The following is a 24,205-nucleotide window of genomic DNA, read 5'->3' as shown; positions in this document are numbered from 1 at the left end:
TATGGAAAATTGTTGCGCCGCGTCGAGCAGCAGCCATAGAGTTGACTCGACGCCGACGACGGGTGGCTTTAAGTCCCACGGATGCGTTACACGAAATGTATGAAAAGTAAAAAGCCCCTGGAACTGGTTTTTGACATTTCTAAGCGCCCAAACTCGAGGTGTCGTTACCGTGCCCCCAGCGCCAACGCTTATTAGTACATTAAGATACAAGTACGAATTACCTATTAGCACGTGTATTGTACGTTTTACAGTACCTACATATAACCCTTTAGATTTTCGACATATGCGCGTATAGTGAGTTAGCGCACTAGGTCGGTAAAGTAGCACCATATGTACTGTAAAATTATAAACGTCACGGCATACGCTGTCAAAGTAAGATTATAATACCAAAATTTCAACCCTTGGTCGTAAGTGTGTAGTATTTTATTTATAATTTCTGGTCAAATGGTTGGCGATACTGTTCTACATATTTTACTGTTCCTTTCCTCAAGGAATCTCCAAACACAATTAAATTTGAGATTTGCTTAAGAATTAAGAATTCAGCATTGATTACAAAATCAAGACCAAGCTTAAAAAGTCAATTCGTCGCCTTCAATTCCTAATTTTGAGATCAATATCAATTTATAAAAACCTACAATATTTTCCTTCGTGTCAGTGTTGAACCTCTCCTTTGGTTTCAGATAGGTAAGGTAAGGGACTTTTATCAATATATACAATCCTACTTTTGTATCAGTTTGATGTCAATAGGCGGGTCCACACAGAGCGAGCATACGCACGAGGCAATTTCTCGGCCGAGGCACATCAACACTGACCGTTTTGTGCTCGAGGCAATTGCCGCAATTGAGGCAATTGTGCTCGCTGTGTTGACCCGCCTAATTACAATTGACGTAATCCTAATTATAAATATTCATGGTCAGTTCACCGAATAATCAAATATTTACTAACAACTCTTGACACAATTTAGATACCTCCCTTAGTTTTACAGCGCCAGGAACAAATATTTTTTCACAACACCAACTGGTAAAGGCCATCTTGATTGTTCAAAAACATTACCCTCCTCCCTTTTGCAGTCGGGTAAAAACTAATGAGAAAGTAGCATTTTACCCACATGTAGGGTAATCAGATGCAAATTTTGAGTTGTTGCCTTATGTTAGCTGGTAGAATTGACTTTTAAATGATATATTTTTTATTACGCTCATTTGGATTTGATTTGGTTTGGTTATTTCAGAGTTAGTATTTTCCTCGCGTTGGTGTGGTGAAAAATGTTGTGTTTTACTCGGTGGCAAAATTTGTTTAACCCTAGTGCCTTGAAACCCTCGCAACGCTCAAGATTCCACTTCTCGCACCACTCGCTACGCTCGTGGTTCAATTTTGCAATCTTTCGCTTGCTCGGGTATCAATATTAGCACAAGCGGTTAAACAACTTTGTCCCCTTGTAAAACAAATAACATTACTTGACATTAGATATTTAACTTATGGTCGATTAGCAATGACAAATAAAATAAAGCATCATTGTCGGTACTAAAGTATTAATAAAATCAGCACCAAAGGTTTTCTCTAAAGTCAAATAGCTAAACCAATAGGAATAGGAAATATAAACAAAAACTTTGACAACGATGTCATTTGGTAAGAGTGAGTTTCTCAAACCATGTGGCTAATCTAATAATTAAGTAGGCGTAAGTAAAGGTATGTTTTAACCTTTGGACAAAACGTTATTTTTTTATTGGTACTGCACTGACCTTAATATACATCTTAAACTAAATAACGGAACGGGCACCAGTCACAAATTCACCATTATTAATAATCAAACAACATCTCAATTCACTTAAAAAAACTATAAATAGTTTTTGTCATTAACCCTTTAAAAAACCAGGCCGGGTATTCCCGTCAAAAATCGTGTCTTTTTGTCGTTTAAGCAAAGAGAATTTGAAATAGAGGTGGATTGTCAAAGAATTGTAGCCACAGCAAATTTACTGCCGTCTTTCGACGCATCATTTGAATTTAATCCTTATTCTTTCACTGATATGTGTTGAATTTGTTAAATATCATCATCGCCATCTTACCGGGCATCGGCTAAAGCTAGGTTATGTGGCCATCGCTGGAAACGATGCCGCCTTTGGTCTTTGATCAATTAGATGGCGCCACTTTTTGACATTTAAAAAAAATTAACACATCAGTGAAAGAAGGATCAAAGTCAAATGGCGTTCTAAAAGTTTTAATCATGTGTCGAAAGATGGCAGTAAATTTGCTGTGGATACAATTCTTTGACAATCCACCTCTATTTCAAATTCTCTAAAACACATTTTTATTTCAAATAATTTCTTGGCATGCAGATAGAAATCTATTTTAAGCTAAAACATGTACCTATTAGATATTAGGTATATTGACTGATTGTTTTAAAAAGGTTCACTTAATATATTCAAAGTTGCTTCAATGAAACAAGTGATATACACAGCCCCACAAATTCAAATTATTTGCCAGCGCGGTATATTGTTTTTTACATTTATTTATTATATTGGGACGATTCTCGCATAAATTGTCAATCTCAATGTACTGCGCCAGTCACGACACGTTGTCGTTAAAGAAAATCCAGATAGTACTCAGAATAGCCATTTTTACAACATCCTCCAACCCGCTGGCCGGCCTAGATTCCTACACAGGCGCCTATTATTAGGAAGGCGGAAAATCGTGCAGAATGGAGAGGCTTGGTGCACAAAATAACGACATCATGTGGTCGCGACCCTGTCATGAAGAAACGGGAAAGAACTTGGACCACGAGTTGGCAAACGCGGCTCTTTGGACTTGAAATTCAGGCTCTACAAGGCACCAATTAACACTTACATTAGACCAGTCAAATCAACTTTTGTGGCTCTATGACATGTCTAAAACTGAAATCATTAGTGTACTGTGGTTCGCTCTTCATCAAAAATTTGTCGACCCCTGACTATTCTCGTGCCACCCACCATACCAAAGTCTAGCTAAGGAAGTTTGAATCTAGTTGTATTCAATCCGAATTTCATTTGATCGAAAATTTTACGGGATAAATGAAATGCTACTTTGTGCTACCAAATAATAAATGTGCGATTTCGAAACAGTGGACTGTAAATTTTGGGGGGATTCAATCGAAATTAAATATTACAATAATGCAATTATACAAAATAATGCTTTAATTGCTTTGAAATTCAGATTTTAGGCACTAACTTGGGTTTAGAGGGGTCGTCAGCTCCTCTTTTAGGCGGCGAGGGCCCGGAGGTTGTTTTTAATGAAGGTCGACATTCCATCTAAACGGAGTGTACATTCTATTTTTTTATCAAGTCAGGCCTCACAGTACACTCCACTTAATCTTATTAAAAATACTCTCGAGAACCGCCCCAGGCCAACATTTTTAAAACATCCATATTATCATTACACAAAATTTCCAAGTAATCATCATCATCGAAGGTCTACAAACCTCGTTCGGTCCGGTCGGGTCGCGGGAAGGGGGCGACGGCCGTAGGAACATTCGAATTGATCACTTTTATGAAGACAACTTATTAACACGAGAATCGTCCCGGACCAACTTTTTTAGAACATATCCATATCATCGTTACACATAACCTCCAAGTAATCGTCATCATCGTAGTTGTGCAGGCCGCGCTCGGTCCGGGCGGGCCGGGCGGGCGCGTCGGGCGCGTCGGTGTCGGAGGAGCCGTCGCGCGCGTCCGTGGCGGGCGACGGCGGCGGGTTGGAGCCCGCCGGCGTCGGCGCCGCCGCCTCGCCGCGGGACAGCAGCGTGGGCAGCTCGGATTCTGGAAATAAACGTATTCATATTAAAAACTAAGCTTTTTAAAGATGCTTCCAAAACAGTCGACTGACTGACAAGGTTGAAATCTCAGGAATACTATAAGGAGAAATCGTTTTAAATCGACGAACTGTAGAAATCGGATTAGTGCACGATACTTTCTGCAAGACAGCGATTCAGGGACGAATCATGTCCTGCCTTTCTTTTTGCTTTCAACTATTTAGCGTTGTCAAGTTTGCGCACTGCCCACGTCAAGCCACGCCACAGACTATAAAATATTAGACTAAACGACACACATTATCTTATCTGTGGTTATGACGCAAAGCAACTTCAGGGTTTACCAAACCCTAATAATTGCTCGCAGCAACGCTGAGCCGAACGGCGACGAGAAGGCCCGAAATCATCCCACTGCTACTGCTCAAAACTGACCCCACGTGTATCGTGTATTGCGCCGCGAGCGACTCGACTGTACGAGTGCTGCGCGTAGATTGTCAACGTCAAATAGGAACCGTGCGCGTTGGAGTCTGCCATCTTGTGGTCCGAATCGGAACCATAAACATGTACATTTACAAGTCACGTGTTTTCTTGTGCATAGTAGGTTCTGCCATCTTGTGGGCTACATCGGAACAATAAACATCACATTTACGCCTCGCGCCAAAAATATGACGGCTCCTGTGCTGCCTCCTACAGTTCATGCACGCTCCCTATATTGTAGTGCCGCGCAAGATCTTTGACATGTACCCGTACTTAAGACTATGGAAGGTGAAGGTAAGGAATGGAATCTCCATGTACCAAAAAGTGTCATAAAACAGGTGGCGCTACAATACCTAGAATACTTGAACAAACAAATCAAATCATAGACAGCGCACTTCACTCCGTCAATAACACCTAGGTTCTTAGCTACTCCAGCGCTACTCTGGAGAGATTTGGAACTATTATTTATAGCTGACAGCTGGACATTTGCAACAGTTCTACCATAAGAGATTTCACTCCTTTTAATTCCACACTCCATACTTAAGACTTTTATATTACCCAATCAAAACTATTATGGCGTTATTCATGAACGCGTTACTAGTCTGAATTAGCTATGAATCGTTTGTCTTTATCTGTTATGTATTTGTAAGAAAGGGATAAAACATAATTTAACTAAATCAGGCCCGTTAAGTATTATGAATAATGAGGTTAGTATTTAATATACATATGAATTATCTAGAGGAATTGAGTTCTAGAGATGAACATAGGCGATCAGTATGAAATTAAATATTCCCGTTAAGTGTTTTCGCTCACCTGTGAGACTCTGTTTCAGCTGCTCCATGACCTTCTGGCGACTCTTCGCCCGAGCCCGCTTAATACGCCGCGCGGTTTCTTTGCGCTCCTCGTTGAAGATCTGGTTGATCATCTCCTGCGAGATCTCATCGTCCCGCTTCAGGAGGAAGAAGTAGATGCCGCCGGGGGTCCGTCGACGGGTCCCGTTCTACATTGTATAATGAAAAAGTTAATTTTAAAGTAATTGATGGAACGAGCCGCGAAAAAAAAAAAACGTTTTATTATTGAATTACGCGCCCATTTTGCTAAATGTGTTCGTATTTAGGAGGAAACAAAAAATAAAAGGTTTAACAAGATAACAACTTTATTGTAAAAGTATTGTTTTAGGGTTTTACTTGTTACGATAAAAAAAAAAATAGGCGGGTCCACACAGACTGAGCATACGCGCGGCAATTTCCTCAAGCGTACGCTCGCTCTGTGTGGGCTCGCCTATTTAATTGACAAATAGAAATGCTGGAGTAGAAAAATGTGAATTTTTATCGTACCATGACCAGCATGCCTCCATCAGCCTCAACCCTTTGTGTCTCCTTGTATATTTCTATAGCCTTACTTGCGCCTAGTACCTGTACAATCCTACCTGAAAACACAAATAATTGACCAAGTGTTAGTGAAGTCTCAGTTTTAGCTTGGGCAAAATTTGCGTTCGTATGTCCATATGTTCTCCTCTACAGGTTGCTATTCTCAACCGATTTTTGTGAGCAGGTTCGATGTTTAAATAGACTTCTTTGTTGATTTAGTTATTGGAAAATTTCCAAAATGGCGGAGCCTTACATTTATTCAGTTTTAAGTTATGCTTGCGAGGTCTACAGCTCACAGAGCCACTAGTAATAATTAGTGCTAGATTAAGACATTTTGATGCCCTGGGAATTTTTAGATCATAGATAGATAGATAAAATCTTTATTCAACCACAACTTACATGCTTTGTGACACAAACAAATAACAAGAGAAAAAGAAAAAGTAACATACAATTTGACACTAATATCAATAACAATGTATTACGTGTCTTATTTTTAGATTAGTAGAGATATTAGTAGAGGGTCACGTGTTGTGGTAAAGAATAGGCGCTGACTCAGCATAAATGCTGCAGAGACCACAGCGCTGATCTTCCGTCAGAACCTTAAAACCTACACTAATAAACGACCAGTGCAGCGCTAGTCAATGTACTTATATGTATAAATATATATGGGTTCAAATCCTGGTAAGGGCATTTATTCGTGTGATGAGCATGGATATTTGTTCCTGAGTCATGGGTGTTTTCTATGTATTTAAGTATTTATACATATTTATATATTATATATATTGTTGTCTAAGTACCCTCAATACAAGCCTTATTGAGCTTACTGTGGGACTTAGTCAATTTGTGTAATAATAATGTCCTATAATATTTATTTATTTTTATTTATATGCATATTACATATATTTGTACTGTAAGTATAGTGTATAGTGACTCTTCCCTCTCTTAGGGGTTATCCATCAGGTTCTGAGATTATGTTGCCTTTTAATTTTATGAATTTGCTTACTGGTGTACCCTTTATGCCTAACCTATTACAACATGCCGTTATAAACCTTATCGGAATATACCAAGGTTGACATTACACTGTAACCGGACAAAGACTTCTGTTTATAGGGTTCAGATATCAATCTTATTTTAGTTGATCACTTTTAATTATTCAAACTTTATTGCAAAAAGATATACAATTATGTACAAATGGCGGACTTAATGCCAAAAGACAAAAACGCATCACAAGAATAAACATTTAATACATTTTATACTTGTTCCCTTTTTACATTTGGAATAAATGAAAACTAACTTACCTACTAAGTCCTTCTTCTCTTCCTGCAACTTGTCAGCAATTTCCAAAGCAATTACATCTATAGGATCCTCTGAAGTCGCCACCAAATCATCTACTACCCTAGGCTGCTGCTTACTACTATGATCTTCATTCATTGCCCTTTTACCGAGCCGTAGTTTCACATTAGACCTGTCTGAATGTCTCCGTTTCTTTGACGTATTATCATCCTCCAAGTTATTGCTAGTGAATACATTTTTAGGAATATAGCTATCGTCTAATCTATACTTAATAGTATAATCATAAGATTCAACACCATATCTGCTTTTCTTTGTGACATCGCAGCTGACCATGTCTTCTGTTAGTAAGTCTTCCTGTAATAACAGAAAAAGTAATTAAGGTAGGGATAACATTTAAATTACAAATACATATGCTACGGAATTTGCATGCCTATTAATTTTTTCATTTAAATATAAAAGGATTTGTGATGTATGTGCAATACATCACAAATCCTTTTAATTCTAAAAAACCCCGTTTGCTTAACTTATCAGGTTTAACAGCAGAGTCAGTTATTCATAAGTTTCATGCTATACAGTGAAATCTCGATAATCTGGCACTTCAATGGACCGGCACACCCAATAATCCGGCACTAAAATAGGAGAGCAAGCATTGTGCAAGTGATAATTCTATGTCCAAACTATGTGCTCTTACATTATAACTCTTTGAGTTCCTTTAAAAATGCCTAAAATCCAGATAACAGTACAATTTTCTTTGAATTTAGTATTTCAGCATAGTGTATTGCTATGACATACTAAAAAACACATCAAAATAATATGTAAATTAGCTCTAACTTCCAGTAATCCAGTTGTCTTGTGCCAGCATTAGTGTTAGATTAGTGAAATTGTACTGTTTTTGGTTTATGTAGCTATCTAGCTTGTGTAATTGTGTGAGAACCAGTTATAATTGTCACAAAATGTTTTTAATTTGTATATAAGTATTAAAAAAAATTAAGTCATACAGGGTATCTAAATTACCTGCAATGCTTTGCACCAAACATTATATTTGTCTTTTTTGTCCGGCTGCGACTGCTGCGGGCGTTTCGGCCTCAGTTTCGTGCGCTTCGGTCGGCGCCGCGGCTCCTCCTCCGAGTCCGACCCTGAGGATTCCTGCGCCGAACCCTCGTCGCTAATCTCGTCCTGGATCTGCATGTTCACCAGCGACGGCGGATTGAACGCTTCTGGCCGCGCCAGCGGTATATACGTGCCCTCTTCCACATCTGAATCCTCCAACTACAACGAAAAATGGGACGCGTAAATCTAAAAGTACGCCCAAACGTCAAAGCAACAAAGTACTACGTTTCACCGCGTGAATTACATTGAATATGCATATAAATCATCCTTATGGCTATTTAGAAGACAGAGAATGACATAATTTAGTCAGCTAATACCTTTTAAGCGTAAAATATACAGGAAATAGGGTGATAAATGCTAGCAAAAAGTATGCGTAAAAGAAGACTTCTAACCTCTCCTTCTTCACGTTCATGAGACACCTCGACGTCTAGCTCGCCTTCGGTGGTCGACATCATGATCCAGCGAAGATAATAAGTGGGAATAAAGAAGGAACATTAAAGTATTTTAACAAAATACAACAATTCCGCCTTTTAGCACTTACTACTCCTGTCATTGATTATAGACAAGATAGACGTAGGCAAATGTCATGTTAGTGAAGGTGTTTACGAAGAATGCCACTCGTTTCTTCAAAACATTTTTTTTGTAACTACCAACCTTTGCTACAGCTAGCAGGCCTATAAAATGAGATTTTAGCACCAAAATCACTGTCATAAGACAACACAACAACACACACACAGGTGTGATACGAGACAACATAAAATTTAATATTCTGACTTATTTTTTTACTGGCTGATAAATTTGTGTTGAAGGTTTGCGGCACCGTCGACGTTAAAAAAAAGAAATGTCAAGTCTTTTCTAACCTTAAAGTCTAAACATTCGTAATCTTATTAAAATTGTAAAGTTAAAATGTCTCAGTTAATAAATACTTTCTTAAGGAATCCTGTCCTAAAGAGTGTAAGATTACATGTGCCATGTCGGATGATTCAGTTAACTCCAGGTAGAATTAGGCTGATTCAGTGAAATATTCATTAATCCATTCTATTTCAAATCTAAAATACTTTTCTTTGGAAGCTTACGACTTGTTTCATGTATTTAACTGCTTACTCCTTTGCTAGTTCAGCAACTGTACGCGCCTGCAGCCCTGGGAATCGATGGCTATCTTCACGCGAGGAGGAGAATCAAGGAACAATTCGCAAACTTTACCGACAAATTCAGGACAAAGATGACTGAATTTGTGGGTGACTCCAAGAACATGGTGTTCACAGAGGATCTGAAGAATATGGTGCACATTGCTGAGCCTTCAGATTTGGAATTGTGTCTTAAAATGGTTAAAAAGTAAGCCATCTATAAAGTAAGGTATAATATTATACCTGTTATGTTGCTTTAGATTTTTGTAGTTGTTACATGTGTTTGTTTGTTTAGTTGTTACAACCGGTGGTGGCCGAGTGGATATGACGTCCAACTTTCAATCCGGAGGTCGCGGGTTCAAATCCTGGCTCATACCAATGAGTTTTTCGGAACTTATGTATGAAATAGCTTTTTGGTGAAGGAAAACATCGTGAGGAAACCTGCATACATCTGTGAAGAAATTCAAAGGTGTATGCGAAGTCCCCAATCCGCTTTGGGCTAGCGTGGGGACTATAGCCCGAGCCCTCTCGGGTATGCGAGGAGGCCTGTACCCAGCAGTGGGACGTATATAGGCTGAATTATTATTATTTGTATCTCCGTTACAAACTCGGGTTTTTAAGCCTGGTCATTTATAAGGCGTGCGTGGGGATATAGATCCAACACGTAGAGGCCGTTTCGAGAACTTTGATGTCATGTAGAACACCTGCTGGAACCCATTCATGTGTACACAAATAGATACCCATAAACCGGTTTCAGCGGGCATTGGAGGCTATTGCAGAAAAATGGAAAGAGTCCTGGTCTATGGTTTGAATTTGGGTGGAAAATAAGACTGGGCTATTACTAAGAGTTCCGGACACCTGCAATAACATTGTGATATACAGTGTTATCAAGGCAGGCGGTGACTCGCCACTCGCTAGTTGGGCACCTGATGCGCCATCGTAAAGACGGCCAGGCGCAACACCGGCGTGAGCGGCTCAGGGGTGTCGAGAGGTGTGCTGCGCTTTCTCCGAAGTTACTCACGGCGTTATGCCCTTTAACACTTCCACCTCTGGAGCATATAGCTCTAACGTCTGCCCTCTGGCCCGCCGCCCAATTAAGGCAAGCCAGAGCTGAGAGTCCTATGGGTCCCCTTGGGTTTTATTATTATTTGTATGTCTCTTACAAATTCTCGGGACCATGGGGTCCCGGGCATTTGGAAGGCGTGCGTGGGGCCGAAGCCAACACGTAGATGCCCCTTGTAATAAGACGATTTACTCTAAAAGTAATGTGACACCAACCGACGATTATCCCTGTTCACACTATAGCAGTGCACCCACGGACAAGCCCCGGTTAGTGTAGGACTATTGTAAGAAAAAGCTATAAAAAGAAACCGGGCTATTGGGTTGAGTTGCTAGTGGACTGGTAACCGAGACTATGGAGGTGACTATGGCACCTGCCCTGATCATATGTTAAAAAACACGAAAAATGGACAGGTGGTGACTCGCCAACTCACAATATGGATCCCCGAAAACGGCCGCTCGCACAGAGCGACAAGGGGACAACATTGCGTGAGCGGCTCAGAGTGTGGAGAGGTGTGCGCCGCTTTCTACCAACTGCTGCTTTCTACTGTGCCAACTCGCGTCTTATGCATATTTCACTTCCACCCTGCGAGCATATAGCTCTGACACCCCACTCTGGACGGCTGGCAAAGGCAAGCCAGAGGTGAAAGTCCTGCGGCCCCTGCTCAATGTTCACTCCAGCCGGCCAATGAAGGCAAGCCGGAGAGAGGGGCCTGACCGACTCTCGGGGGTATGGGACCCAAGGGACGTCACTTCCCATTCAGCTCGCCACAAGCTGCCCTGGGGGCTTATTATTATTATTATTACATTTGTTTGTATCTCAAAGGTTAACCTTTAAATGTTAACATTTAATCTTGTTTTTATTTTCAGATTCAACACACAAAGTTCAGAGTATCGATTTGGATCCTTTGTGTTTGGACCAGTAGTAATGAGAATGTTTCATTTTTTGGATGCACCTAATGAAGCTTTAAAGGTGAAAATGTATTATTTATTTTATTAATGACTTACAATCTCAAAAGGAGACTTATAGGGACCGTGCGCGTTGGAGGGTCTGCCATCTTGTGGCCTGAATCGGAACCATAAACATGTACATTTACACGTCACGTGTTTTCTTGTGCATAGTAGGTTCTGCCATCTTGTGGGCTACATCGGAACAATAAACATCACATTTATGCCTCGCGCCAAAAATCTGACAGCTCCTGTGCTGCCTCCTACAGTTCATGCACGCTCCCTATAGAGAGCCAACTAGTTAGAATGGGAGAAGTTTTTTCTATGTTGGTTGTATGTTAACATGTATTGTTAACAAAACTAGTGCCTACGCCAAATCTTGGGATTAGTTGTCAAGCGGACCCCAGGCTCCCATGAGCCGTAGCAAAATGCCGGGACAACGCGAGGAAGAAGAAGAGGTTGTATGTTAACATTATAGAAAAGCATTTTACCTGAAACATAATTTGGCTTTTAGCTAGAAAGATGCTAATTTAATGTCCTAGCTCACGAAGCAGGAGGGCCTGGGTTGAAATTGTGGTGAGGGCATATTATTTTGTGTTAAAATGTTACCTTCAAACCCCCCACTCCCCAGGGCCTAAGGGCTACGACCAGGGACTTTATGTTCACCTCCTAACTAATCCAAAAAAAATATGAAGTCAAAAATTGAGTACCATGCATTTCCCTCTATAACTTTTTTTATGCATTTATCTGACCTAAAATGAAATCTTACTTTTTTTTAAAATCTACTTTATAATTTCAGTGTTTTGAAGACCCAGAAAATGGTGATTTCTTTGACCAACTAGTGACATACCAGATATTGCTGGACCTCCTGTACAGTCACCAGATGTACGATGACATGTTCAGGGTGTTTGAGAGAGTGAAAGATCGCCAGATCAACATGTCCAAGTATCCAAAATATCCAGTAGTTTTAATACTTGCAGCTTGTTATAAACAGGTTAGTATTTTGTTAATTGAATGAACTTTGGAAGTATCTTACTTTGTTATAATTAAAGTATACTAAAACAGTTTAAAATGATCAAGCATAATACATGCATTTTTCTTAAATTAAAAACACTCCTAAATAACAGACCATGTTTTTAGTTTGATCTGTTAAATATTTAAGTGACTTTTGACTATCCTCATAAATTACATTATTTTTTAATTGAAAGCACTCCTTAAAAAAAATCCATGTTTTTTGCGTGGTTCATTAAAAAAGTTTATTACGTGACTTAATTACATAATTCTAAGCCATGCGGCTTCGTCCATAAGTTTTGGACTCTGACTGTACAGTGGACTCAGCACAATAAAGCATGCAAAAATATCTGACACAATCTTAACCTGAGCTATATGGCTATCACAATATTTTTGTGCGGTTCGTTGTTGGTCTGTGTCTGTGTGACACTATTTCTGGTGACTGTAGGTACATACATACAATGCTAAAGTCAAAATTAGTCTGAAAAGGATGATGTCACCTGGTCCCTCAAGGTTAACCCTTTAACGGTCGCCGTGTGGTGCCGGCGTTTATAATAGCACCACCCCATCTCGTCCCGTGGGTGTCGTAAAAGGCGACTAAGGGAAAACCGACGGACGGGCAGCAGCGTCCGTTGAGTGCATCTATGTATTTCTACTGCGGTCCCTCCAACCTAAACCAATTATGACAACATAAAAATCAAAAACTACAACTCAAACCAATCATAAACCATACTTCAAACCAATTATAAACCATATTTAAACAACATTTAACTCTTCAAAAATCACACATTAACAACCAACAGCAAAATCACGCATCAAATCTCAACCTGGGCCCATGGCCGCCCGTACTCAATGCGGGGACCATGGGTCCATATTAGCTCAACCAAAACAACAACGCCGGGTCTTCAATTCGTGCATCAGCATTGCTCTCTGCCTGATGATGATGCCGGACCCGGCATCGTATAAACAAACATAACTTTCGCATATGTCACCTCGGACACAGGGTCGCCCGTATCAGTAGCGAGGGCCCTGTGTCTTCAACTGACACAGCAAACCTTTAAAAAAAAACCTTTTAACGGGCAAACTTTGATTTTATATGGCAAAAATGACCACCCTATTATGATAATTATTTTAAACTTCATATCAAAACGACAGGGTTCAATATTCCGAAATTTCTGATACTACTTTTACAGGGTTACCGTTACAGGGTTAAATTGATAACTTAGATGGGGCCTAAAGTCCACCAATTTCCTTTTCGTATTTTGTGAATTTTAGTATAATGCCTTATTATTTATTTGAAGACAAGTAATTTAGTTTTATGTTACAGAATACACCGCAAAGTATGGAATATGCGTCAAAGTTATGGTCAGAGATGAGCAAAACAGGCACTATTCCACTAAGAAGAGCATGCACATTCTTTGCTGGTATGTCGCCCTATTTATTTCTGTCATTGTTACAGTCAGACTAAGCTAACTTAACTCTGCGTGGCAAAAAAAAAACAATGTACTTAAACGATTTGTTGAACCTCCCACCAACCAACTGATCAAGATAGACGGCTAAAAGTGGTTAAGGTCGACTCCACGGGGTAGTAAGATACCATTCATCTTAATCTGACCTAGAGTAAAGCGAGAAGCTTAATAAGGCTGAGGGAAGGCTAGGAATTATGATGTTTATGAAACTTTGTCAAAGTCGGTGAAAAGTTAGCTTAGACAGACTATTGTTTCTTTCCTTCTGTATTTTTTTTGTTTCGTTTCTTTCCTTTGCATTATAAGGTGAAATCTCCTTGTTTCAGCACTAGCCCTTAAGCAGGGCGCCCCCCACATAGCACTAGAGTCGATATCGTCACAGAAACAACATTATGTCACAATACGAAACATCAAGGTGAGTTGCCCTAACCTCGTAAGGCACAATAATAGGCGGGTCCACACAGAGCGAGCATACGCGTGAGGCAATTTCCTCGCGCACAAAACGGCCAGTGTAGACCTGCCTCGGCCGAGGCGGCGCGCTCGGGCGAGGAAAACGCACGCGCCTCCTCGATCGAGGCACGTCTACACTGGCCGTTTTGTGCGCGTATGCTCGCTCTGTGTGGGCCCGCCTGTTCATTACAATAAAAGAGAATTTTAAATAGAGGTGGATTGTCAAAGTAAACTTTGTAGTTACAGTAAATTTACTGCCATCTTTCGACACATTATTAAAACTTAGAATGCCATTTGATTTTGATGTTTATTCTTTCACGGATATGTTTTGAATTTGTTAAATATCAAAAAGTGGCGCCATCTCATAGAGCATAGGCCAAAGGCATGGCGGCATCGTTTCGAGCGATCTATGACAATCCAGCTCTATTTCAAAATCTCTTTGATTACGATGCACACTTCGTTTCAATGTAATTGGAACCTTCATAACCAGTTCGACGACCAGTTTGGCCTAGTGGGTAGTGACCCTGCCTATGAAGCTGATGGTCCCGGGTTCAAATCCTGGTAAGGGCATTTATTTCGTGTGATGAGCGCGGATATTTGTTCCTGAGTCGTGGGTGTTTTCTATGTATTTAAGTATTTATAAATATTTATATATAATATATATCGTTGTCTAAGTACCTTCAACACAAGCCTTATTGAGCTTACTGTGAGACTTAGTCAATTTGTGTAATAATGTCCTACTTATAATATTTATTATTATTATTATTATTTATAACTCAAATATAACGGCATTTTTTTTGTTTCATTGCTTTCTGAAACTAAATTCATCCCAATTAATATGCATCAAGTTCAAACTAAAAATAGGTTTTTTTTTTATGGCGACCCTATAAAAACCTAAATTATAAGGAGTATAAGTAGAATATTTGTTTTTTCGGAATTATAAGCAATATGAACCGCTGATCTCTAGGCCATCTTAGATAATAGTGCCCTAAAAAGTTAATAATGTAATAACCGATTATTATTCAATGTTCACAAACAGAATACAGATAGCTATAAATATAGATTAAGACCAGTCATCCACTTGATGGCCTCGTGGCTAAGGGTGATCAGGTCTTCAGGAGGTCCACCGGCATAGCGCGTTATAGGGAAATCCTCGATAATATGCTGGACTGTTTGTGGAGCTGCACCACAGATGCTAGATACCACCCGTCCACAGTGGTGTGTTAAAAACCGTTAAAAATTCATGTTTATGTGACTGCTACATACTAAAAGGTATTAAAATACACGACTGTGGGTTTAAGAAACGAACAAAGTGAGTTTCTTAAAAGGATCACACGATTGTTTTAATGCCTAATCATGTACAGTTAAATACACTATTTTATCGACACACATATTACAAACTTTCTATGATATATTTACTAACCCAAAGTACAGCCAACGTTGGGGCATCGTTGCTCTCTCGGCGGAATGTGGTGGCGTCACCGAAATATTTTTATCGTTCATTTTTCACGAAACTTTTAGTATAGTTACTTTAAAAACAACAAAACAAATTCATTTTATACTTAAAACGAATAAATTATAAACTGTTCGTCAAATGGCGGTAAATGAAAACTTTTTTACGCATGTCGCGCATCCGTACTTTTTTTAATTCAGAGGCAAACTAGAATCGGGGGTCTATTTCCGTATCATTCGATACAAACTAACATGCGAGATTTGTCAAAATTGTATGCAATTGACATTTCATTTCGAACAAAAAGGCATCTCGACTAAAGAATAGAGGTCAAATCGAATAGCTTTTTTTCAGAGATGCTTCAAATTTGAATGTCATTACCAAATCGATTTTCATGTAGTTATGACGCAATTGCAACATTATCACAGATAAGAAGTTTGTTGTAACAAAACAGTTTATCTTTATGTTGGTCATTATTTACGGATTTTGAACTCATCATAGAGAGTTTATGATATGTGTGTAGATAAATACATAAAGGCTACAAATGGTGTTTTATGCGCTCGTATGTATAATCAAGTATTTTCACAGGCGACAGCGTTAGCGGCCATGGGCAGAGTGGACGACACGTTACCGGTGCTTCGAACTGTATTGGACATCGATTCGCCGCAGCAGAAAGACAAACACACGTTCTTTGAAGAAACTGTGAGTGTTGTACCTCTCGCATCAAATGATAGCTCATTTTTATACATGTATGAAGTACTCCTCACGTAAATTAAAAAGTAAAAAGCCACGCGATGGCCATATCTTTTATAGCAAGTTTCGTGCAGTGCGCCGTATCTTTTGTCGCTTTCTAATTACCTGAATTGGCGCCCCCTCTTAACTTGTGTCGTAATTTCTAGATATTAAAAGTAAAGGAGGCAGTGGAGAAGAGCGAGAATAAGGACTTGAAGAAGGAGTTCGATGATATTCACAAAGCGTTGGTAGATCGACAGTTAATAGATTCTAAACAGGTATGTGTATTTAAAGTATTTTTAATGTTATTTAAGTAAAGATATATACATAATTCATTGTACAATCAGCATTAATAGTAGCGGATCAAAGAAAATTTAGTATAGAGGCGTATTGGCAAAGTAAATTCTGCAGTCAACTGAGTTTACTGCCATCTCGACACAGGACTAAAACTCTTAGAATGACATATGGCTATTTGACCCATGTTCTTTCACTGATATGCAGGGCCCGTACATTTCATGCCGTTGATTGAAAAATGACGTCACGCTAAATAGAGTATGATTCCAATTAGTCTTTTCGCAATAATAAATAGGCGGGTCCACACAGAGCGAGCGAGTGAGCACGTACGTGCGAAGCAATTTCCTCACGCACAAACCGGCCAGTGTAGACATGCCTCGGCCCAGGCGGCGCGTACGCGGCCGTACTGTGCGTGAGGAAATTGCCTCGCGCGTATGCTCGCTCTGTGTGGACCCGGCTAATAATTTTTCAACCTCTTTAGATAACTGATATATGTAGATACTTGACAATCGGCACAGAAAAGTCTAACTATAACTTTCATCTTACTTTCATGTAACAAAATAATACATTGTTAGTTTATTAAATAATACATATTTTCGATTTTTAACAGTGTAATTTTTACGCGTCAATATGTTAGCTAACAAAATTTGTAGTGGTATAAAAGGGTCCATATTGGTTCATATACAATTTATTATTCGAATATTTTTAATGATACCGCTTTGTAGTCATAATCATCGTTTCTCCGAAAATTGTTTCTCATATATTTTTTTAATGGTTTGTTATACTACTACCTACATTATTCATAACGATACATATTCCGTTTTTTTTTTACTCATAATGTTATTACTGAGAATGTATTGGTGCTCATAATGTTATTTGTATGAATTTCTTTATTTATAAACTTATTTCATACAATTGTTTGATCAGATGTTATATTAAAATATAACATATATATATTATTATATATATTATTTAGAAGTTATAGTAGTCAAAACGAGGACTAGCATAATATCGCCCACCTTTCTGGCAGGATTTCGGTTCTGCGAGGGTCGCAGTTCTAACCTAACCTAACCCACCTTTCTGGCAGGATTTCGGTTCTGCGAGGGTCGCAATTCTAACCTAACCTAACCCACCTTTCTGGCAGGATTTCGGTTCTGTGAGGGTCGCAATTCTAACCTATCCTAACCCACCTTTCTAGTAGGATTACGGTTCTGCGAGGGTCGCAGTTCTAACCTAACCTAACCCACCTTTCTGGCAGGATTTCGGTTCTGTGAGGGTCGCAGTTCTAACCTAACCTAACCCACCTTTGTGACAGGATTTTCCAATAATTTTTGTTTAAAATTAAAATTAATAATGATCATTACTATGTAAAATTTTATGAAAAACATTTTCGAAGATTCCATAATCGAATTTCCAATTTTATTACTTTAAATCGATATTCGAACAATAATATATGCATCAATTTTAGCAATAGAGATATTTATGAGGAATGACATTATGAATATAATAAATTCGAAGTTACAATCATTATTGTTTAAAATAACTACGTGTAATGATCATTAGAATGTAAAATTTTATGAGAAACATTTTCGGAGTTTCAATAATCGAATTTGCAATTTTATATGAGCTTTGGCGCACCCGGTATAAAAAACTGCCTGTATGTGAAATTACGTAATTTTTCGACGGCAGAAATTGGCGTCAAGTAGACAAGTTTTTTTGTAAATAATGTCTATCGATCTGGATTTTCCTGAGGATCAAATGCCTATATATTACTTATGGCATTTAAGCAACACAAAGATCAAAAATGAGAGTCTGACGTCACATTAAATTACGTTCTCCAATTCTTTCTCAAGTACTCAAAGGTTAACTGGATGAGATCCCGGAAAGGGATAAGTTCGCCTTTGTACAAATGATGTGTGGTTTTTCCTGTTTTATGTTTCTTTTTGTATAATAAAGTATTTTACTACTACTACTACCACATTAGTCTGTCCTAAATGTATGGAAGGTCAAGAAAATTGCTATTTTGACCCTGAAATATTGCGTTCAGGTATATATTTGTCATATAATTTATTTTTTAATAAAATGTAAGGAATCGAATCGGTAAATGGCACCTTTATGAAAGTATTTTTTTTTTCTTTGAGACTAGCCTTGTATTTTTTTATAATCTCAATATGTGTTTGTAAAATCCATTTTTTATAATGGATGGCTCATTATCTATCCATGTAGCAAAATTTTGTTATAATAATCAACATTTGTCAAGGTTGGGTTCTTGTTATAATAATTAACATGTGTCAAGGTTGGGTTCTTGTTATAATATAATAATCAATATGTGTCAAGGTTGGGTTCTTGTTATAATAATCAACATGTGTCAAGGTTGGGTTCTTGTTATAATATAATAATCAACATGTGTCAAGGTTGGGTTCTTGTTATAATATAATAATCAACATGTGTCAAGGTTGGGTTCTTGTTATAATATAATAATCAACATGTGTCAAGGCGGGGTGAATGTATGAAATTCTTCGTGTTTAGAGTCCTTATTACCTTGTTTGTTTTTGTTAGTTATCGTAACATATATCTCTTTTAGACGCTGGACATGCTGCTGAACGCCGAGATCACAGCGGCGAAGAAGACCGACGGGCCTGGCAGCGGTATGCCTTCATACAAAAAGCCACATATGCCCTATGGACTTAGGCAGAAGAGGCGTAGCTAATGTAATAGTTGATATTATTAGATATGGGTTCATCTTCTTGTCTGGCACATCTTTACAGTTAGGTCGATATTTGAACGGATTATTTCGTTGTGACTGTTCTCAAATAATTTCAATAGTAGATGGATTGGCGATTACATTAAAAGCAGTTACTTGCAACACATAGCTCACATTTAAAAAAATTGTATTGGAGTATCGTAACCCAAAATGGCGTAAACACCAATCTGTCCATTTTTTAATATGCAGTCTATGTTCGAGTCCATATATTTCGTCAGGTGACAACAAAAATACAGTAATTACTACCAAAACTTCAGAGCCATAGTGAACCGTACTAGCAACATGATAAGAATGAATTTTGTTTAATTATTTTTATGTAATTAGTGAGTTTTGGATGTTTGGATTTTGTATTTGTAATGCCTACGCCAATTCTTGGGATTAGTTGCCAAGCGGCTCCTATGAGTCGTGGCAAAAATGCCGGGACAACGCGAGGAAGATGATGATGATGGATATTTGGGTCTCATTGTTTCCCATAAAGTTTTAAGTCATAATGTATTGCTAGTCCGCATTTTCGTTAGTCAAAATTTGGTTTTTCTTAGAAACGCGTATTTTTTCAGGATTGCCATAAAACAAACCTAACCTATCTATAGAATAACCTAACGAAAATCCTGAAAAGTTAACGATTTCAGAGTTATGACTAATGATAATCTGACTATCATTAATTTCAATAATTATACCAAACCAAGGAATCTGTGGATATTTACATTTGTTAAATTCTGTAATATTGGTCATTATGCAACATAATGTAATTTGTGAGTGTTTTTATTTCTGGAGATAACTGCCAAAAAGTATTTTCCATCGTACTTTTGTGATTGCATTGCATAATGGGTGATATTGGGGTCGTGACTCATGACCGTGAATGTCAAAAATGTTTTATATTGTCATACTATACTAATTCCCCCATGGGACACAAAATTCCCCCATTTTCACAAAATCGCTAAATAAAATCTAATAGGGAGTATTACTGCAATGTTCTGCCGCCAGAGTGCAGCACTAGCGCCTTTCGTAAACCATAGGCTTATACATACTGTGCTTTAAACTGTTTTTGACAAGTTTTCACAGATAATAAAACATGACATTGATGCATCAAGGCGGTTTGTTAACAAAGGGCCTATCAGGAAACGCGAAAATCGAAATTTAGTTATCTGCCTCTTCATCGCTCGAATATGCAAGAGCGATAGAGAGGTAAGATAACGAAATTACGATTTTCTTGTTTCGCGGTAGATCCTCAGATTGTGATGGATTGTGGTAGTGGCGCCCCCTATGCAGAGTTGCCCCCCTGAGCAGAGCAAGCAGAGACACTTCGAGGGCCCGAAGTAGACGAAATGTATGGGCCCAGGGGTATATTTTTTTCACGATTTTCATATTGGTCCCATGAGAAATCTTGTTCAGTATGACCATCTTAATGCGATTTTGACATTCGTGATCACCTCCCTATAATCACCCAGTGTAAACAATCAGTGGATTATTTTTTATTTGTAGTAATCATAACTTACATAAACCTGTAAAAAATTGCAAATTGTAGGTACTTTTTCAAATGGCCGAGGCGAACTTTGAGGTTAGAATAAAGCGAGATATAGAGGCCAATTTAAACTAACATTGTGACATCAAAATGAAGCATGCATTTCGCTTGTAGGGTCATGTGTTAGACAGTGGCTCATTGGAAAATTATGATAACATAATGGCTATATTTTATCAGTCCGCAACTTTTAGAAAGCTCTCGGTACGCGAACACAAACGAGCCTATCGGTTGGCTTACACATCCCAAAGTGTTTTCGTCAGGAGGACTGTTTTGTTTCGGTGGTGTCGTCAAGCTCACCATACTTATTAACCTATCGAATGAGCTAATGCTTTTACGGATACTGGAAAGCGATATGTAAACATACTACATACCTATACGAGGCCTGGACGTTAGTGAGATGACGATATGAGTTGTGCTGGTGTCCGACTTTATTACCTACATGTAAATGAGTTTCACATGATTATCCACCTGGTTTCTTGAGCTTAATAGCCGCCTCCAAACCTCCCCTTATAGCGACCCCTTTCCTCACACAAAATTTACCTTAAGTTCATATTAGCCTCACTGGATCACTGTTCACTCTGAGTACTGATAACGTTGGTCACAATCTACAAGAGACACATCATTATTCTAATAACACCATAAGAACGTCCTTGACTTGATCTAAAATCAAATATCACTCCGCCGTAGATTTTTTCGCACACAACCTCCTTTTTCCTACTGTCGTTCTCATCTACCCTCTCAACTTCAGCCAAAAAATCCCAATTACCTAGAAGCGGTTATTTAACATATACGTGACTACTAGCGCCATCTACTCCATGACGTTGGCAAATATTAGCCGGTTCGCAATACGTTCGCGACAGGTGGTTCAAATTAGTGATTGAAAGCGAGTTTAATTTTGTTCTAGCTACTAATCCGTTATTAATATCTATATGCTCACTGTATTTTCGACATAATATGCCAATTATCGCACTAGTGATGTAATGTGACAATTTATGCACTAGTGCGGTAAAGTAGCACCATAGGTACTGTAATAGTACATTACGATACAATCGCGAAAAATACTAAATTCGAAACGAGTGGCGATAAACGGCCCATCGAAAAAAAGTGAGCCACTGTTGACTACATGACCCTACTTGTCGGTACGCACGGGTGACTAACATCATTTAGATATCATTTTAATGTCATGATGTAAATTTGAATCGGCCTCTTATAAAAGTAAACAAGACCTATAACAAAAACACAAGTCCATGTAAGTAATGTTATAGTAGGTATCTATATAAAAATAGTTATAAAAAATAACAATAAATTGATAAATAAAACACACTTTTTATTTTCTCTTTTCTACCATAGCTACTCTACTACTCTGCTGGGGCGTATTTTAACATTTGGCGCCCTGGGCCGCCCCATATATAATAAGCGCAAATGCATTTTTCGGCATCTTCTGGAAAAGTGGGGCTTGCGTCGCCCTCCGCAGCCTGCCGACCTGGGCCATGGCCCCCTTGGCCCTAGGGTAAATATGCCCCCACTACTACTCTGTAAAAGGAGAAATGAGAAAGTAATAAGACAAAAAGTAGACATTAATCAGCAATGGCACCCGCATCGCAGATTGATATTGTTACTGCAGAGGTCAGAATACTCAGAATAGATCCGCTAAATACATACAGGGTGATTTCGGGGTCGTAGACCAAGAGAATAAGACATCATACAGAATTCAAAGATGAACCTAATGATGTTGCTAATTATTTATTATCACCAATAATGATGATTATTTTTCAGATGAAAAGTAGAAAAAACATCTCGTCTCATATCACAAACATATAAATAAAAAAAATAAAAAAACATTTTTGCATACAATTTGGTCACCCTACTCAATGTGACGTCTTGTCGCTTTTCATACAGCGGATGTCAAAAGTCTATGACCATGGTGACCATGATTTCTTAGTATAAGATTAATTTTACTTGAAAAATAAGAAAAATTAAGAAGCCGTTATCGATTTTAGTCGCAAAAATGACAAAAATCGATAACGGCCACTTAATTTTTCTTCTTATTTACCATAAGGTCAAGGGGGCCATGGCCCGGGGCGGCAGATCTATCGATTTAGTCGATGAAATTGTACACCTTTGGTTAACTATTATAAATAACAAGTACTGGTTTCTATTAGCACGTCTTGTTATCTTTCATTTTAGTAAATCATTTTTTTTAAGCATTTTCACTTGATTAGTAATTATATTTTTTCTGATGGACGTTTAGGTAAACGCGCGTAAAGCACTGATTTTAAAGCTCTTATTTGTAAATTTTGGACTGCTAAAAATGGTAATTTTGTATTACACATATCTTGTACTTCAACTTTAAGAAACTGCATTTTTGTTATCATAAATTTGAAGTAGTGTTAATGAAAGTTAGACGAAATCAATTTTCTCCAGAAATTACATCAAAACAAGTGACAATTTCTCTGAAAATCAACTTAATTTCAACGTAATTTTGATACTTAAACGATCTACAACATTTGCTGAAACTGTTCGTATACATCATTTTGTATAATTTACTACCATAATTTTTTGATGATTTTTTAAAAACTGTCCCTTCTCGTCACATATTACCGGGGACGCACGCTTGCGACCTCATTATTAAAAGGCAAGATGAGAAGACGTGCTAATAGAAACCAATACTTGTTATTTATATATTACGTAACAAAAGGTGTACAATTTCAACGACTAAATCTATCAATTTTAATTTTTTTCTCTAAAGTCTATGCGATAATTTTGCCTTTTGACTTTGCAGGTAGACTATAAAAACCTTATAAAAATGCTACATTTACCTTACACACTTAGACTTGTTTCACATGAACAGTATTTGTTCTCGTAATTCCTGACAATGCAACTTTGTCTAGCTCTGATTAAAGGAACATAGATTGAACGCCTCCCTAATTCTAAATGTTTGCATGATCTTATCCGATGCATTTTATACTTCAAAATCCGACCTTGCCTCCATTGAAATAAGGTTAACTTTTCTTCGAAGTGCTTGGATAAACTTGCAAATGCTATTCCTATGTTATCTCCGTAGCTCTGCGTGCTCAGTGGTCATTAGGGTCTTATAAATACAGTGAGTTCAATGAGAAGAGACTGCAAAAGCCTGGCGGATAAGACTTTCTCGTCGTTGTTTGTATAGAAAATGTAAGAAGTATATAGGAGTTTGGTCGTAAGTGCTAGTTATTTTAAGGTGCATTTTATTTGAAAGCGGTAAGAATAATAGTTTCAGGCGGCTATTGTTGCACTGATAAGGGAATGATAGAGACGTTTTACTGACATAGCTGTTTGTTAAAATCATAGACCAAGTTTTATGTGGCTAAAATA

General features: G+C 38.2%; 2 protein-coding genes across 3 annotated transcripts; one reads left to right on the top strand and one right to left on the bottom strand.

Moving 5' to 3' along the window:
- Positions 1–2,448: 2,448 nt before the first annotated feature.
- Positions 2,449–8,587, bottom strand: LOC133527555 (phosphorylated adapter RNA export protein). Its single transcript, XM_061864612.1, has 6 exons — positions 8,421–8,587; positions 7,933–8,187; positions 6,924–7,272; positions 5,593–5,684; positions 5,069–5,255; positions 2,449–3,788 (listed from the first exon to the last, which is right to left on the bottom strand). The coding sequence occupies exons 1-6, from the start codon at positions 8,481–8,483 to the stop codon at positions 3,565–3,567; spliced, it is 1,170 nt and encodes a 389-aa protein (XP_061720596.1). The 5' UTR covers positions 8,484–8,587; the 3' UTR covers positions 2,449–3,564.
- A 241-nt stretch (positions 8,588–8,828) lies between these two features.
- On the top strand, positions 8,829–22,102 carry LOC133527556 (pentatricopeptide repeat-containing protein 2, mitochondrial-like). 2 transcript variants are annotated; one of them, XR_009800893.1, is made up of 10 exons: positions 8,829–9,025; positions 9,144–9,363; positions 11,085–11,187; positions 11,962–12,156; positions 13,501–13,597; positions 13,966–14,054; positions 16,128–16,241; positions 16,439–16,549; positions 19,150–21,129; positions 21,712–22,102. XR_009800893.1 is itself a non-coding variant. In XM_061864613.1 (9 exons), the coding sequence occupies exons 1-9, from the start codon at positions 8,935–8,937 to the stop codon at positions 19,273–19,275; spliced, it is 1,146 nt and encodes a 381-aa protein (XP_061720597.1). In that variant the 5' UTR covers positions 8,829–8,934; the 3' UTR covers positions 19,276–22,102. The 2 variants fall into 2 exon arrangements, 1 of the variants encoding a protein (XP_061720597.1); XM_061864613.1 differs by having other exon boundaries at positions 19,150–22,102.
- The last annotated feature ends 2,103 nt before the right edge of the window (positions 22,103–24,205 follow it).

The sequence above is a fragment of the Cydia pomonella genome, chromosome 18 (genome assembly GCF_033807575.1).
Source record: "Cydia pomonella isolate Wapato2018A chromosome 18, ilCydPomo1, whole genome shotgun sequence".
Lineage (NCBI taxonomy): Eukaryota > Metazoa > Arthropoda > Insecta > Lepidoptera > Tortricidae > Cydia > Cydia pomonella.
This window is presented reverse-complemented; position numbering and strand designations above follow the sequence as displayed.